This window comes from Pholcus phalangioides, unplaced genomic scaffold (genome assembly GCF_987345545.1).
Source record: "Pholcus phalangioides strain wild (caught in Gottingen) unplaced genomic scaffold, Ppha-v1.0 ptg000039l_1, whole genome shotgun sequence".
NCBI lineage: Eukaryota > Metazoa > Arthropoda > Arachnida > Araneae > Pholcidae > Pholcus > Pholcus phalangioides.
The window spans coordinates 23,753,930-23,769,926 of NW_028301625.1; the positions used below are offsets into that span (position 1 = coordinate 23,753,930).

The 15,997-nt window shown below is 33.4% G+C and overlaps 1 protein-coding gene across 2 annotated transcripts in view; it reads right to left on the minus strand.

Moving 5' to 3' along the window:
* LOC149065724 (spermatogenesis-defective protein 39 homolog) overlaps positions 1-15,997 on the minus strand; it is a 41,698-nt gene that overhangs the window by 23,238 nt on the left and 2,463 nt on the right. Inside the window, exons 3-9 of one of the 2 annotated variants that reach the window (XM_089253508.1) lie at positions 14,184-14,264; positions 12,149-12,257; positions 9,318-9,397; positions 5,891-5,956; positions 5,012-5,104; positions 2,032-2,168; positions 268-295 (exon numbers count right to left, since the gene is read on the minus strand). In XM_089253508.1, coding sequence (XP_089109634.1) covers positions 268-295; positions 2,032-2,168; positions 5,012-5,104; positions 5,891-5,956; positions 9,318-9,397; positions 12,149-12,257; positions 14,184-14,258 — 588 coding nt within the window. In that variant the 5' untranslated portion in view covers positions 14,259-14,264. The remainder of the gene's footprint in view (positions 1-267; positions 296-2,031; positions 2,169-5,011; positions 5,105-5,890; positions 5,957-9,317; positions 9,398-12,148; positions 12,258-14,183; positions 14,265-15,997) is intronic. The other variant, XM_089253509.1, reaches the window with a different exon arrangement.

Here is a 15,997-nt window from a genome sequence, read left to right on the forward strand (position 1 = left end):
TAATCAATATTCATCTCCAAGTATCGGTTGTCTCCTGTTGTCACTGATGCTCAATTAATTGTTAGACAGCTATGAGCATTTCACTGAATACTAACTGATTTAAAATCATGATAAAGATTTGAAATATATGGCAGATCGCCATCCTTATGCCAATTGAAAGTGGGTGACTCTAGGTGCCCCATGCAATAAAACAAGTATTAACTATTGTATTTTAACACAAACAATCAGAAAATTTGATATAAAATAATATTTCAAAAAAACACTCACAGCAGCGTCTTCTGCTTTACCCAGCATTCTGAAAATTAATTTAATGTTTTCATATAAATTGCTATTTCCCATAAAAGAGACATAAAGATGAGTAGTCAACAAGCGCAGATCCAGAGGAGAGCGATTTGGGCGATAGCCCCTCCCAACATTCAAATAGTATGATACCAATAAATTATAAATATGTTGGTATTATTTATACCAATAAATTGCCCCTGCCAACACATTTCCCTGGATCTCCGCCCGGTAGTCAATCACTGCTATATTTAAAGAAATGAAGTGCTATATCATATAGTATCTAGTAATAACATGTACTACACCACCTTCAGATGGCCTAAATTTATAATAGAGATTTATATCAAACAAATCACATGACATTGCTGAAACATCTGATACTGAAATGTGAGATAATAAATGTGAAATATGCAATTTTATCATGTGTTTGTTGCTATGAAGACACAATCTATCAGTGATTGACAGTGACAGTGCATTGATACCCTAACTACATTACACTTCTGTGCAATTTAGTAAATACTTTTACAGAAGTGAAACATCAAACTGAATTTTATTAATTAACATACTCAAAAAAACTAGTCCCACACTTATGTTATCATCTACTAATTATAAAGTAGTTATACAGTCTTTTTACACTTCAAAATACTACCACCCAACAACGTACGTAAGGAATGTTAGAGGTTATAAAATTAGTGGTATTTTAAAGTACCGTCAAAAGATAAAGGGTTAATAATCATTTGAAGGATGAATTCAGCACCTTCACCTGACCCAGTGCCTGAGCACCAGACCCACCAGTACCTCCCAAATCAGGGCCCCACAAGCCGGTACATAAACTTAAAGTGATATTCACATTCATGGGATATCATTAGATTTTTTTAAACTGATGAATCCTTTCTCTGATGTATCCATAGAAATGGATTTTTATCTGCACTTCATACATTTTAAAATGTGACTATAAATTTTATGAATGTAAAGCGATAAGACTGTATAGCCAGGGCCTCCACATGTTATATTCAGCCCACAGGTGGAGATCTTTAGCAGGACAGAATTTTTCAAGGATTTCTAATGGCAATCTTTTAATTTAAAAATACCAAAGATTATTCAATTATTATTAATTAAAGATTTTTCCTATGCCACTGGGCGGAACTCCATCAGCTTCCTCCATGCAAAAGCCATAATAATACAGCACAGCTAACCCTATACCCAAACGGGGCATAAAATCACTATTCTGCAATTACTTCCATCATATAGTGGCTGATAAAAACTAAGATGCAGCACCCTCTATGATGATCTGATGGATTACGATGAGCTTGGAGACTCAGAAGAAACGGATTAAAAAGTTTGAATCATTTCCTATTGTAAATTTCCGCAAGCTATTCATTTTGCATGAAAATATAAGATTTTTTTTCTCTAAAATGCACAGAGTCTTTGGAGTCATTTATACACAGGTTTTCAATTTATTGCAGTTTTGGTGGTCCTGAAGTGGGAAGTCAACTTATACATGAGTACATACGGTGTGTTTAGCAATGTTTTTGAAGGGGAAACAGTATAAAGTATTGAAAAATGGTTTTAAGCACTGTATCATAACAACATTGCTATTTCTGAGCTAAATAAATAAAAATTTTGATTTAAATTTAGAGTAAGAAGATGGGAAAATAGATAAAATATTTGACTGAATCCTAATTCTATTTCTTGATTTTAGTCATTTTTTTAATTTATTAAATCTCAAATATATGTATAAAAACAACTCACAGGTATATGTCAGTAAGTTCATCAAGCTCATTATTCATTTTCAAATAATGAAGATAATGATCAACAGCAGCTGGTTTATCTATAATCTGAGTATGAAAAAGTGACTTCTTCAATGTTTTCCGGAGATGAAGGATAGACTAGATGAAGAAATAAAACAAATTGGTTAGGTAGTAAAAAAACTACGATAATTAAGCTACATAAAGTGATAGTTCATTACACAAATAAATTTCATAGGTTTTGATCACTTTATCTCACTTTAGCTTAATTTGCAATTCAAAGGCTCTAAATTTTAAAATAAGGCCAATTTTGCAAATTAGTGAAGTATTTAACTGATAAAAACCTATAAAAAAATCGCAACTCTTTCTTCATCTAAAGTAAAAACGTTGATTCACAAAACCAAGACATTTTTCTCCCATTAATTTTTTTTTTTCTTTGTTTTGCAATACCAAATAACAGCTTTTTATCCGATTTTTTTTCGATGCACAACAGTATGAATAATTAGTATGTGTGTTGCTCAACTATAACTTTGCTTTAGATATGCCATGAATCATGACGACCTCTTATGTTTTTATGTGCCAAGGGATCAATAATGCTTTTACTTTCTTCCTAGTCTCTGGTGAAATTGATTCAGGAGCGATCCTAGAAAAAAACTACAAAAAAAAAATATTCAAAACTCTAGTTGTGTTGAATAAGTAAATGAGTATGCACTAAGTTTTCTCTAGTTGACTTCATGAGGCACATTTTCTTCTCAAAAATGATGACTACATACCCTTACAAGCGAATTGGCAAGAAATTTGGATGCTCTGTATTTGACGAATCGGAAATAAATATAGTAACCTTGTGCCCTAACATAACCGCTCAATAGAAAAATGAAGAAAAAAAACACTAATAACAGAGTAAGACAGTATTAAAGATAAGGTTATATGAATGTAGGTACAAAGTGAGATTTCTTTTCCCTCTCCCTGTTCTCTTTCACTCTTATAAAAATGATACATCATAAGTGACGAAAAAAATCACTAAAAAGAAAGAAAAAAATTGTAAGGTTGAAACAAAGCTTTGGGGTGATCAGGCAAGAAGAAAGAAAACAGAGCGAGCTTGTTTGAATTCAATCCACTGGTGTTACGATGAAATTTTTCATCCTTTGATTGTAAGGTGGTTAATAATGTTATATTGTTCAAAAATTTCACTGATAGTCATTTTGTAATTTCACTTGGTGCAGTTACTTTGACCGCAATAGCAAAAAATCAACATCAATTATTTTTCTTTATCAAAACTTCTTAAAACAGTATCTATTCAATCTCTGACTTATTTTTGTAATAAACCCTTGTGTACATGTAGGCCTACCAATTTTTTTTTAATTTTGGACAAAAGGGCATGTTATGACAAAGACTAATCCAGTGTTTTGTCACTTTAGAAAGAGGTTTGGCTACAATTTTTTCAGCTTTTGTAATTTGTGGCTTCATTTTCCGTTGGCAGTCCACTGACAAGGTTTGAAGTGTAACACATGCAAGAAATTTGCAAAGAGACTGCAAGTGCGAATGAAAAAACCATGAATTGCCGCTAAATCCTGAGCAATGTAAAATACATATGTGACACAGCTTTTGATGCAGATCACATTGTGCTCTGAATGAATTAATTTTATCGAAAACAACAACACTCATTGGTAGACTAATAAAATTTCATGATTTCTGGAAGAAATTTCCTTTGTGCTCGATTTCAATTTTGTGTGTGCATGGTACTCGAGATCTTGATTTTCTCTACATACTACCTGTAGAATTATGTTTTTGCTCAGTCGAAAGCATGATATGTGGTAAAATAATGGGTGTCCACATCATCCAGCAAAGCCTCTAGGCTGGGATCTCTGGTGAGGCCCTGCCTCCCCATAGTGAATTTACCATGGGAAGAAACAAAAAATGATAAGAATCGTCTCTGCCTCCGGGATGGAGACCCGTCCATGGGTAAAATCATGAAAAATTAAAATTTTTTTGTACAACATTTGTACCAAAGAATACAATGCAGTAAAAGCACAAAGATTGATAAAAATGCTAAATGAATTGAATAACATACAACAACGAGCTTCTTCAAAGGTGTATCCCTGAATGATACAAAATATGTATTGGAGAAAAGCACACACCATGAAAGAACATATGTTCTCCCTCAATATTAATGTTTGCATAAGAAGACTGTTTCAGCATGTTTTATAGTTAATAAGTCATATTAGTTATATATCAGTATACTGGTCTGATTCTGACAGCTACCATCATTCTAAGTAAAATTCCATTTTTCCACTACTAAAGTAAGCAACAATTACATTTAAGGAGTTCAAGAGCCTTAACAAGATGAAATTTCAATAACCTGCAGCAAACTGTTTGGGTGTAATTGCACATCAAAGTAGCTTTGCAGTCAAAATGACTGCTTCCGTCATTCTAGTGTTAACCCTTTCAAGGGCAGTCATTTTTCCAAAACCTACAGAAAACATTGTAAACAGGTAGTTTCCCTATGAAGACACTGTGCCGGAAAGGGTTTTAAAGCAGTGGTTCTCAAACTTTTTGAAGCGTGAACCCCCCCCCCCCCCATACGGTGACAATGTGTCGCAATTTCTGCGGCATTCATGATTTTTTTTCAATAAATGTGCATTAATTCCCATAATCAGAGATGAATAAACTCAAATTATTTTTCGATATTTAGTTAGCAGAACTGTTTTATTATGAGATTTCAAACTACCCACATGTTTTTCGGCTTTGAGTCCAGAGGAAGGTGTCATCAAACACAGCCACAAGTTAGGACAGAATGTGCATCTTTCATATCGTATTGCAACCCTGGGGTCGCATAATGAACTAGGGGTCACTTTGGAATACTGGGTGCATATGCACACTTTGGGGACCACTGGGTGAAAGCACAGCCTTGTGAATGAGAAAATGCAGAAAACAATTGTAGATAAACTAAATGGTATGGTAACAAATTATTTTTTCATACTTACAGCTATAATTGTATTTCCATCATTGCTCTTTATTGCAGCATTGAGCAAGGCTACTTTTTCACTCATTGCCTTGTGTTGTTCCAGACAATAATTCTTATTTGTTAGAAAAGAAAATTTATGAAATTGAATCATGATAATCATTATTAATTAATCTCAAATACAACTGCTTGAATAAATGAATAACTCGATTTGGAAATAAAGCATTGTAAATACATAAATTTTAAAATACATCACATTACAAAGAGGTTTCAATGGTACTTCTCAGTATTTGAAAGGTTAGGCCATTATGGATTTGGTCTACATGGTTTTTTTAAACTTTAGAGGAGAGAATAAAATTATTGCTGAATTAGGCAACCACCTTATTTGCATGGAAGTAACAAATAACATACACCATTATTCTCATCAAACTCATATGTGGCCTACATGGGAAGGCAACTGAAAAAAACAATGAATGCAATGGCGATATTGACCATTGTTCCAAGTATAGAATTCATGATTGCAGCTATGAAAATGGCATAGCAAACACATTTGTTCGTTTCTGCAGGAACTTACATAAGGGACGTGTAACAGAAGCTACATAGAATTTTATTCAGTCAAAAACCTGATTTCTCAAAAAATGTAACATAGACAATCTTTCAGCCGAACCCTTCATTTGTTTTTAATCCAAGTTTTATCTAATACCTGGTTTTTCTTAGTCATACGCAAAAAAAAAAAAAAAAAAAAAAAAATTATTTTTTTAATAATAAATACAAGGCCACAACAGGCAAAATACCCAACGAGGCAGCTGAAAAAAAGATGCCCATAACAAATATGGATGTCACATATTTTTCTTAAAAAGATCATATTAATCAGAATAAATAAGAGATTAAAGAAACTTACTAGGCCAAATATCATATTCCATATTGTTTGCTCTGGGGTTGTTTTCCCTTTATGTGGCTTCAATTCCTATGAAAAATATGTGTGTGAGCTTGTCTAATAAATAATTGATTAAATTGAAGAAATAAAAATTAACAGATATGTTTTCAAATATGAACATTTTCAGTGGAAAACATGAGCTACATCAATTTCACTAAAAAAGGAGAAGAAAAAAAGATTCCATCAACTAAAAGTAGTCAAAAAATGATAGAAAAATAAAAATATGAGTGACAATCTCTCAGCAAACTCCCACAGATGTAGCACAGTTTTCTGTTGATAAAATGTAGGCATGTTTAATGAAAAGCTGGTGTGTCAAAGTTCAAGTGTGAGAGAAATGCCAGAGATGTGATTAATAAGCTTTGGTTATAAGAGGAGAATAAAGTAAAGAAAGTTGGTAGGTCTTGTGGAAACAAAACTTTGCAGTGAACATTGAAATAAGTGAATCAAACTACTGTTTTTCACATGTTAATTCTTTACAACATTCACTACTTGGTTCTTAGTTAAAATGGATATATTCTTAATTAGCACAGTTGTATAATAAGTACAGGGATAATATCTCTGATAAATTGACTTTAATTTTTTGTTAAAATATACATAAAAAATATGCAGTTAAACCTTGGTAAAATGTCTTTCACTTTCAAGTCAAACTACTTTTAATGTCAGTTTTAAAAATCTGAGTTGATGGAATAGAAAATCTTTGTCACACTTTGCTCCATTTGTCACCATAATTAAATTCTTAAACTGCTTATAAAACCATCTTATGAGTCTTCTCAGAAAAAAACTCATAGTTGAACCTCATGCTGCTCATTATCAAATTTCAGACCAGAAATAAATCAAACTCATTTTCATACTAATAAATGTTCAAGTCCCCTGAATCAAGGTCTTACTCAAAAGTTAAAAATGAATGACAAAAGTTATTTCTCAAATATTTAATTGTGGTGATTGACACTAAAGACAAGTTAAAAAATTTTAAGAGATGCAATTTTTGAAATTGAAAAAAAGTTCCATTGAGAAATCAACTTTACAAAATATCTGAGCTTGTCAATGCTAAAACAAGAGGCTTTTAAGGAAGCAAGATATCTTGTCAATGTTTCTTGAAGAATTAAAAACCATTGCAAACTGCTCTGAACATGCACAGATTGAGTGCATTTCTCAAAGAAAAAGGGTCATCAAATACTCTGTTCAAACAATTTGGAATTGCAAATGTGTTTTTTTCAATAAATGATTAAATTAAATATAGAACAATAGACAGTTATGCCTGCACCTCTTCTGAATGCCTACTTTGTAGAGATTGTTGAACCAGTGACGAAAAAAGCAAAGCAAAATTTCATTACAATGTAGGGATGCCTGAAGTTAAAAGCGATTAGTGTCACTTGAATTATCCACTTACATTTTGTGTTATGTTATTTATATATATTTCGGTGATACATCCTGTATTGAATGGGAATGTGCAGTTTTGGTGTCGAAGAATTGAACTTAACAAATTCAAAATTTGGGCATTCATATACACTCATGCCCATAAATTAGGGATAATTCAGAATCACACGGAAATCAAAATCTAAAGTAGAAATTTCACCTGTAGAATTATCACACACATCTGCAAGAATGATATGCAAATTTCAGGAAGCCACCAGATGATGCCGATAGTACATCGCAATGACGAGAGTGTAAGAGGGGGGTATATAAGGAATGGTGGCAAAGAAGTGAAATTGTTCACAAGAGTTCTGTAAGGCGCTCAGTGCCATAAGCGAATAGTTATGACACAGATGATGCATGTGGATGATTTTTTATGTGGTAGAATTATCGGCCGCCTGGAATGTGGGCGTACTCAGATGGAAGTATCCGAGGAACTTGGAATTGCCCAAAGTGTCATCTCTAGGCTTTGGCAACGATTCCAAGATAACGGAAATGTCAGTAGACGTTACAGTACAGGTCACCCCCGAGTTACAACGCCGAATGAAGACCGGTATTTGGCAGTAACTGCCAAAAGAAGCAGACGGAGCACAGCATCCGACCTGTCTCGTCAGCTATCTGCAGCCACGGGTACCACAGTTTCAAGGCAAACCATGTACAGACGTTTGGGAGATATTGGTCTATATGCTCGCAGGCCTGTCAGATGTGTTCCGCTCACGGCAACTCACTGTCGGCAGCGATTAACCTGGAATAGAGAACATGCAATGTGGACATCGTCACAGTGGGCTTGTGTGATGTTTTCCGACGAGTCCAGGTTTAGCTTGCAGTCTGATTCACGTCAGACTTTCATATGGAGAACGCCAGGTACCCGTTACCACCAAGACAACATCATTGAACGACACCGTTACGGTGGTGCAGCATTGCTCATTTGGGTGGAATAATACTGGGTTCCACGACAAATCTGCATGTTCAAACTGGAACCATGAAAGCCCAAATTTATCAGGACATCATTCTGGAACAACATGTACGTTTGTTTAGGGGGTGCCATGGGCGCAGAATGTGTGTTTATGGATGACAACGCCCGTCCTCACCGAGCAAACATCGTAAACGAATGCCTTGAATCTGAGAATATAACCTGTATGGAATGGCCAGCATTCTCACCTGACTTGAATCCGATAGAGCATGTGTGGGACAGGCTTGGCCGACGAGTTGCAGCCCGTCAACCACCTCCTACATGTGTACCGGAACTTCGGAGAGCATTGCTTGCTGAGTGGAGTGATCTTCCCCAAGATCAGATCGATAATTTGATACTCAGCATGCCTAGGCGTTGTACGGACTGTATTTCATCGCATGGGAGACATACAATGTATTAACCATCATACCAACCATGTAATAGTAAGTTTTTGTAAAGGAGATATTTTTTACAATTGCTCCAGGGAGCAAAAAACGTAGTTTTTATCAATGGTATCATACATGCACCATGGCTTTTGTTCTTTATCTTTCGTTTAATAAATGGGCTTTATGAATAAGTAACGTTTGTTTTGTTTCTGAACCTTTATTTGCCAGAGCTGGCATTATCCTTAATTTATGGACATGAGTGTAATTCACAGTGAATGTTAAATATGTTATAGGCTTTAATTCACCAATGCCAAATACAAGGAAAATCTAGAGAATTGTTAAATTTTAGTTGTGCTTTAAATTATGTATAAAAGTATATCTAGCTTTTGTTCATCATATATAGACACGCACCAACTTTGAAAAAAGTTGTTTGCGAAAAAAATATTTTTGAATTTTTTAAATTTTGTTTCTTCAAACCCAAATTTTTGAACACCCTTCCCTCCTTCCCACATATGCTTCTGGCTTATGTATGTACCTGTAAATAGTTAAGCATGTCCACAATGTTAGGAGAAAGTTGAAGTACTATTTGCATATGCTAAGAAAAGACTAGACTTTAAAATATAATTGCAAAAATATTCACTTTCTGACTAGGTTGTAAAATATTTCCCTGGAGCAATGAATTCTTAAAAGATTCTGAATGGGTAATGCGTGAAGATAAACCTGAAATGAAAAGTAGTGATTTAAAAAATCAATCATAACAATCAAGTAACAGAATATGTTTATTATTTATGCAATTTTTTTCAATTACAGATATATATATATTTTGCACTAAACATTATTTTTCATTTGAAGTAGCTTATCAATATATAATTCTCTCACTATAACTCTACTTCACAAGAAAAAAACTATCATAAGCGTCACATTTTTAACACAGGGACCACCATTTTATTGGAATAGCTCTAATTTTTTATCAAAAGAGTTTTTGATGTGATAATTTCCTCTTTGCTAAGGCAGAACGATAATATAATAGTGTTTAACTAAGAATTGATTAACCTCTCTAAAATGTTTTTGTTCTCACTCTTTCTTTCAATAAAATGTATTTTTTCTAATGCGAGAACCCACCAAAAGTGGAAACCCGAGGGCTTTGTGGAAACAGAGAAAAAGAGACTATTCTAGTTTGATTATTTCTTTATATGCTTGCAAAGATAAAAGATTACTTGCACAAACAGGTTTTAGCGATTCGATAACAAAGACTATATGTGGCACTGTATATGGAGATTGGGGTGCACATCTATGATTGAATATTAATCATTACAGTGGGTAGCGATTTTTGGCTAAGGAACAAGTATTTGATACCTCATTTGTTTCTAGTTTTAAAGCAAGCCTCTTTTTTTTCTAAACGGCAGATTTTAAAACTTCCTGCATTAGGGACTGTTTATATAACTTCATAGGTAAAACTGTTGCATCTGAGCCGTGAGTGAACAAGCAATCCCAGTATTTTTTGGCATTTATTTATTCAAATAAATAAATAAATTCCTAATTTGAATTAGTTATTTATTTACATCCACAAAAGGCTGGTTGCACTTACATTGCGGGGAAGAAAAAAAGAAAAAGTATGATAAAAATCAAAAGAAAAGGAGCAAATAAGAACATACTGTATATACATGGGAGGGGGGACATTAAATTAAAATGGGTATCTGATCAAGAAACTAATGTCAAAATTTTATAGTCTTTTCCAAAATAATGTGTAAGTCAGCGTAGAAACAAGATCGGATGGAAGGTTATTCCAAGCTCTGCCAGCACGACATAAAAATGAATATTGTAGTTGGTTCCTTCTTGCAAATGGAATACATATGCACAGCTAGTGACTTCTGGTATGAGAGTTCATGAACTTTATACAACGAATGTGTGAGAATGAACACCAGAACTTCGCCACTGGACTTATCCCGTTGCCAAGATCTCGTCCAGCCCAGCTTCGTGGCAGAGTCTGGAACAGTGAACTTTATACAGCAGTCTCAAGTCATTGATCAGTCTTGCTATTTGAGACAATGTTGCCCCAAGAGTTACAGTCATTCAGGAAACTAGGCAGGCACTTTGTGAAACACTTTTGTGTTGTTTTTTTTTCAATTTGTCCAATGCCACCAATCAAAAGAGGGTTTGACACTGGCGATGCGTGCTCAAGAATCAGTCAAACAAAAGTATTGAAGGCACACATTAGAGTTGCACTGTCGCAATTTGAATAGCACCTTATCATGTAAGCAAAAAAGTTGCTTTTGTTCACAATTTTTCTTATATAGCTGGACACTGAAAGGCTCTGGTCTATATCGATGCCTAGGTCAAAGTGTATGGCTACTGCTTTTATTATGCAATTATTTAGAAAATATCTAAATTCAGGATTGTTGATCCCTATGTTTAATACAAACATTTTATCCACAGATATGGATAAATCGTCATACGTCCGAGCACACACAAATTTATACGAAAATGAGAATTTTTACATGAAGATTAAGTCGAGTACCACAGGTCTAATCTTCTGATGCTATGAGTGTACCATCATGGTAATTTCCTATGACTGTAATCTGCTCCCTAAAAAATACTATATTCTCTAAATTCTGTGCAAATGAAAGTCACATGTTAAACACGTTGAACAGTTTGAGATAACACCTTGATCCATTGAGAGAAATAAGCTTCTTGAGTTTGGAGGCAAGAAAAAAATTTCATCCGTGGGATAAAATTGATCAAGTGTTGCAGACAGGCACATTGTCAATATAATGAACATCACATTAAACAATTTTTTTAAGACTGAAATCGCATTAATATAAAAAATATAAAAAAGGCAAAAATAACTGCATTCAGCATTGTTCAACAATGAATGGAGGAAATAAAGTTACTTGTTATGTATGTTTTATGTAAATCATGTCATAATAGCATTGTACATGAGTACTGCTGTGATAGTGCATTTGGTAAAGGCGTCAGTGTTGAACACTGAAGAACTCTGAGTCAAGGTTCAAATCCTGACTGCAGAAGCATTCATCTATTTTTTTTCTCCTTGAATGTGGCATCTATCTCCCAAAAGTCCAAGTATTTGCATGTAGTAATTTTTTCACGTACAGTTGACATCTTCAAAGTGAACATAATGACCATTATCATGTCAATTTTTAGATGAATTATGACGTTCAAAAAATGCCTTTACTCAGGTCATGCTACTACTTGGAGTTTTTGCACAGTGCTGGAAATAACTGATATTATTCCCTTGCTAATGTCTCAATTTTTGGTAACTTTCAGAAAAAAGGTGAATTCTTTTAACATGAGGGAAAGAAAAATGAAACAATTAAATGATTAATAAGGCTTAAATGACTGACAATTAGATAAAATCATTAACTTATTTTTTTTCTTCATTGTTTGCAACAGTGAAAGCTGGATTTGTAATACATAAAGTAATTATATTCACTGCTTGTAAAATAATTATACCTCCTCTTCCGATGCTTCTCTGCTTCTTTTCATGAAATTTCACCGATTCTTCATGGCCAACTTTTCTCTGAAAATCTGCACTTGTTACAGGCTCTGACAATGCTGAGTACTAAAAATGAAGGAAAAAGGTTAATTTTTTTTACAATTATATTAAGTGGAAAAAACTTTAAGGTCAGGCAAAAAAAGTGAACAAAGTGAGAAAAATATGAGACAGAAAAACCTCTGAAAATATTTCAATAAATACCATTAGAGCAGTGTTTATTAAAGGTGCATCATAGCGAACTGGAGATATTATTTGTATGCCTATTTATGCTTTGAAGTGGTTCTTTTATAAGTGAAAATATTCACTGAACTATACTGGGGAGTTACAGATGAATCATAAATTGAGTAAGGGAGCCCCAGGTGACAAAAGTTTGAGAACCACTGAATGAATCCCAGGACTCTACCACCAGACTTATCCTGTTACAGAGATTTGTGGCAGTCTGGAACAAAGGGTGGGTATCTAAGTATGCATATCTAGTGTTGTGTCTGATTTTTCAGTGCTGCCATCTATATCTCAAATAGTTCGAGAACAGCTGCATTAGAGTAATAATTTGCAAAATAAAGAAACATTTGAAATTGATGGTTATTGTGATTAATTTGATTTACTTCTATGAACAAGGCAAAATAAAATAAAAATGTGAAATGAAATAAAAATGTGGACAGTATACATTTTGGCATGAAACTGAAATTTCAAGCATTTTCTTTCTTGTTGATTACTTGAATCATCCTCAATTTCTATAGAATGTCTAAGTTTCTTCAAAATGCCTTTGCACAAGTGTTTCCAGCTGTTCTTGAATAGCACTTCTCAGCTACTCAACACCATTGTATTCTTGGCTGTAAATATAGCTCACAAGGATACTCCACAAAATTTGAAAGCAAAGATCTTAACTTGTTTGATCTTAGATAACCTTCTGTCTAGTAGTGCTATCCTTACAAACAAAACTTTACTGAAAATAACTGCATCAAATGATTTATGAAGCTCTCAAATATGGTGCTAAGGCACTATTGATATGAAAATAAGGTTAGCATATGAGAAAAGGGAGACAGTGGTCTTAACATCTTTTTAAAAGGAAGATACTATTTTTCTTCATCATTATTAATAAAAAAATTGAAGCACCTGAGGATCTTTTACTTTTCTACTAAATACTGAAAGGCTGATTGCAGAGCATTTTATTGACTACTTTCTAATTTCCTTTTGGCCAACCAGATGAATATGTATCAAGACAGTCCACAATGCTTCTCAAATCTCTTGAGTTAACTTTATTGCTATACTTGAAACTTGTAATTTTCATCAGCAGATCAAACATATCTTGCTTGTTCTTCAATGATATCTTTGGTTAGACTAGAAATTTTAGCATTAATTTGAGATATCTGCATGTTAAGGACATTCTGCTGATTTTAGTCTTTCACTCTGTTTGGATTTCGATCTGTCTCTATCATCAGCTTTTTTACTCTATACATAAAATATTACCAATACAGCACCAGCTAATAGACTATGTCTAGACAATAGAGTAAAATGTCTTAATAGAATTTGGATACCTTTCTACTCAAAAAGTTCTCATTTTTAGAAACTGAAAAATTTATCTTTCACTCCTCCTAATGGCTACTGAATGGACTGCTCATATCTTGATTAGTGTAGCAACTCTTTTTTTTTTTTTTTTTTTCAAATCAAATCAAATTCATTTTTATATAACAGTACAAAAAAAAATGTATTGTATCACTTCCAAACCATCTGGCCACCCCAGACTGCCTAAAACAGTTTTTTGGATATAAAATGGTGGTCAAATTTAATGTGATTCAACTGCATATACAAATCAAAAATTTAAAAACGTATTATGCTAGGTTACCATCTTTAAAAAAAACAATTTAGCATTAAAAGGAACAATGCTTTCCAAATAATATAATTCATGTCACGCATTTGTAGCATATTAATTTAGTTATTATTAGAACTTAAAAACATTATAGACTTTGTGATGCTATAAAAAAAACTCACAGAAGTATTATCACCAAAATCAAAACCTTTATTATTGGAAGCAAGCCAAAAATCATCATCCCCTGCTCTCTCCATTTTAAGCTAAATGAAAAGAGAATGAATTAATGAAACAAAATTATATAAATAAGTCAATCTCACTTATAACGTTCCCACTTGGAATATTTTCTCACTTAGCACAACTTATTTTTGTTGTCCCAACTCTAATTTCCATTAACATTTCCTGTTTAAAGCATTTTCCCACTTGTTTTTTCATGATGGTTTTCAGCAGGATTCACTGTATTTGTAGATACTTTGAATCAACATTATTTCAGAAAATTATTGATATTTTACAATTGCACGAGCAATTATCAGGAGCATATATAAGGGGAGATTCCCCCCCCCCCAAAGCCAAATGATATGAAAAAAATTGGTCTGTCCTGTAAAGTACAGGAAGATTTAACAAACCTACACAATTAGTCATCCCTTCCGACACATCGCCCTGAATCCACAGTAGTCATTTGTCATGATCCCCTTTAAAATATGTCCTTTTCTGGTACCATTACACATAATTTTGCTGGTATTATGTCGTGATTTGTCCTTTTCTCCTTTGAAATATTAAAACTTCTGAAATGGCACAGGTAGAATTATTCTCATTTTAATCACAGAGAAGCACACTTTTCTTTGCTTTCAATTCATCTCTTGCTTAAGACTTTTTCACATACAGTAGAGCCTTGATTATCCGAACACATCGGGACCAAAAAGTGTTCGAAAAAGTGAAAAGTGTTTACACAAAGGAATAAATTGAATAATAATCCACAAAGGAATAAGATAATTCGTCAGACAAAAAAAAAAGATGACAGCTCTAAATCTGCTCCTATTCACAGGTTTGTTTGCTTGTCAATCATTTATAACTACATACACTGTACCCGGATCTACCCCTACTTACATCTATAGCTCACAGGTACAGTTTTTTTGTTTTTTTTTAATTGCAAAACAGCACACATAAATACAAATAATATACAAAATAAAGGAAAGAGGATTCTCAAGTGCCACGAAAATACCAACTGTTGAGCATCATTGACTATAGGAAACTGAAAATTAGTTAGGTTGAAAAGGTGTTTGATTGGCTGAGTTGTTAGTAAAATTGATATTCGGATAAACGAGGTTCTACTCTGCATGATTAAAACTAGTGCACCACGACTTTAGTTTATACTGATTGGCACCCAGACATTAAAACATAAATGTAGATATCATTTCATTCTCACAACTCAATTAATCAATCACATTAGATCTTTTTTTTCTTTTGTAATGTAGAATCCCTATTTTGCAGCTTTGCATGTGTAAGGGTTCGCATATAAGTAGTTCCCTGGGTGCTCGTAATTCTTGAGCAGGAGACTCCTTTTAAAAATGTAATTAAAAGCTTTTTTTTTGGCCTGACTCTGACAGCAAGGGAGGAAATGGTGATTAGCAGTACTTTGGTGAGTCCAATTTATTTTAGTATGTGTATATGGCATTCTAAGTGGCATATTCCCAAATCCCATATAATCTTTTCTTTCCATTTTTGTGAAATATTTTAGTTATTGATTTCATTTAATCTTGGTTTAAATCACAACTGAATATTTCTTCAAAATGTTTAATTATATTTGATTAATGATCTTTAATATATTTTGAAACACTTAAAATGTGATTAAACGTTTATTTGCGGCACAAACGTTATGTTTTCGTGTTTGTCAATGTGTAATGTATTGTTTAATTTATTTTAAATTAATAAATGTCGTGATCCACCCTCGCGACACATTCATATAACAGGAAAATGTTATCACTGAGTGATAAAG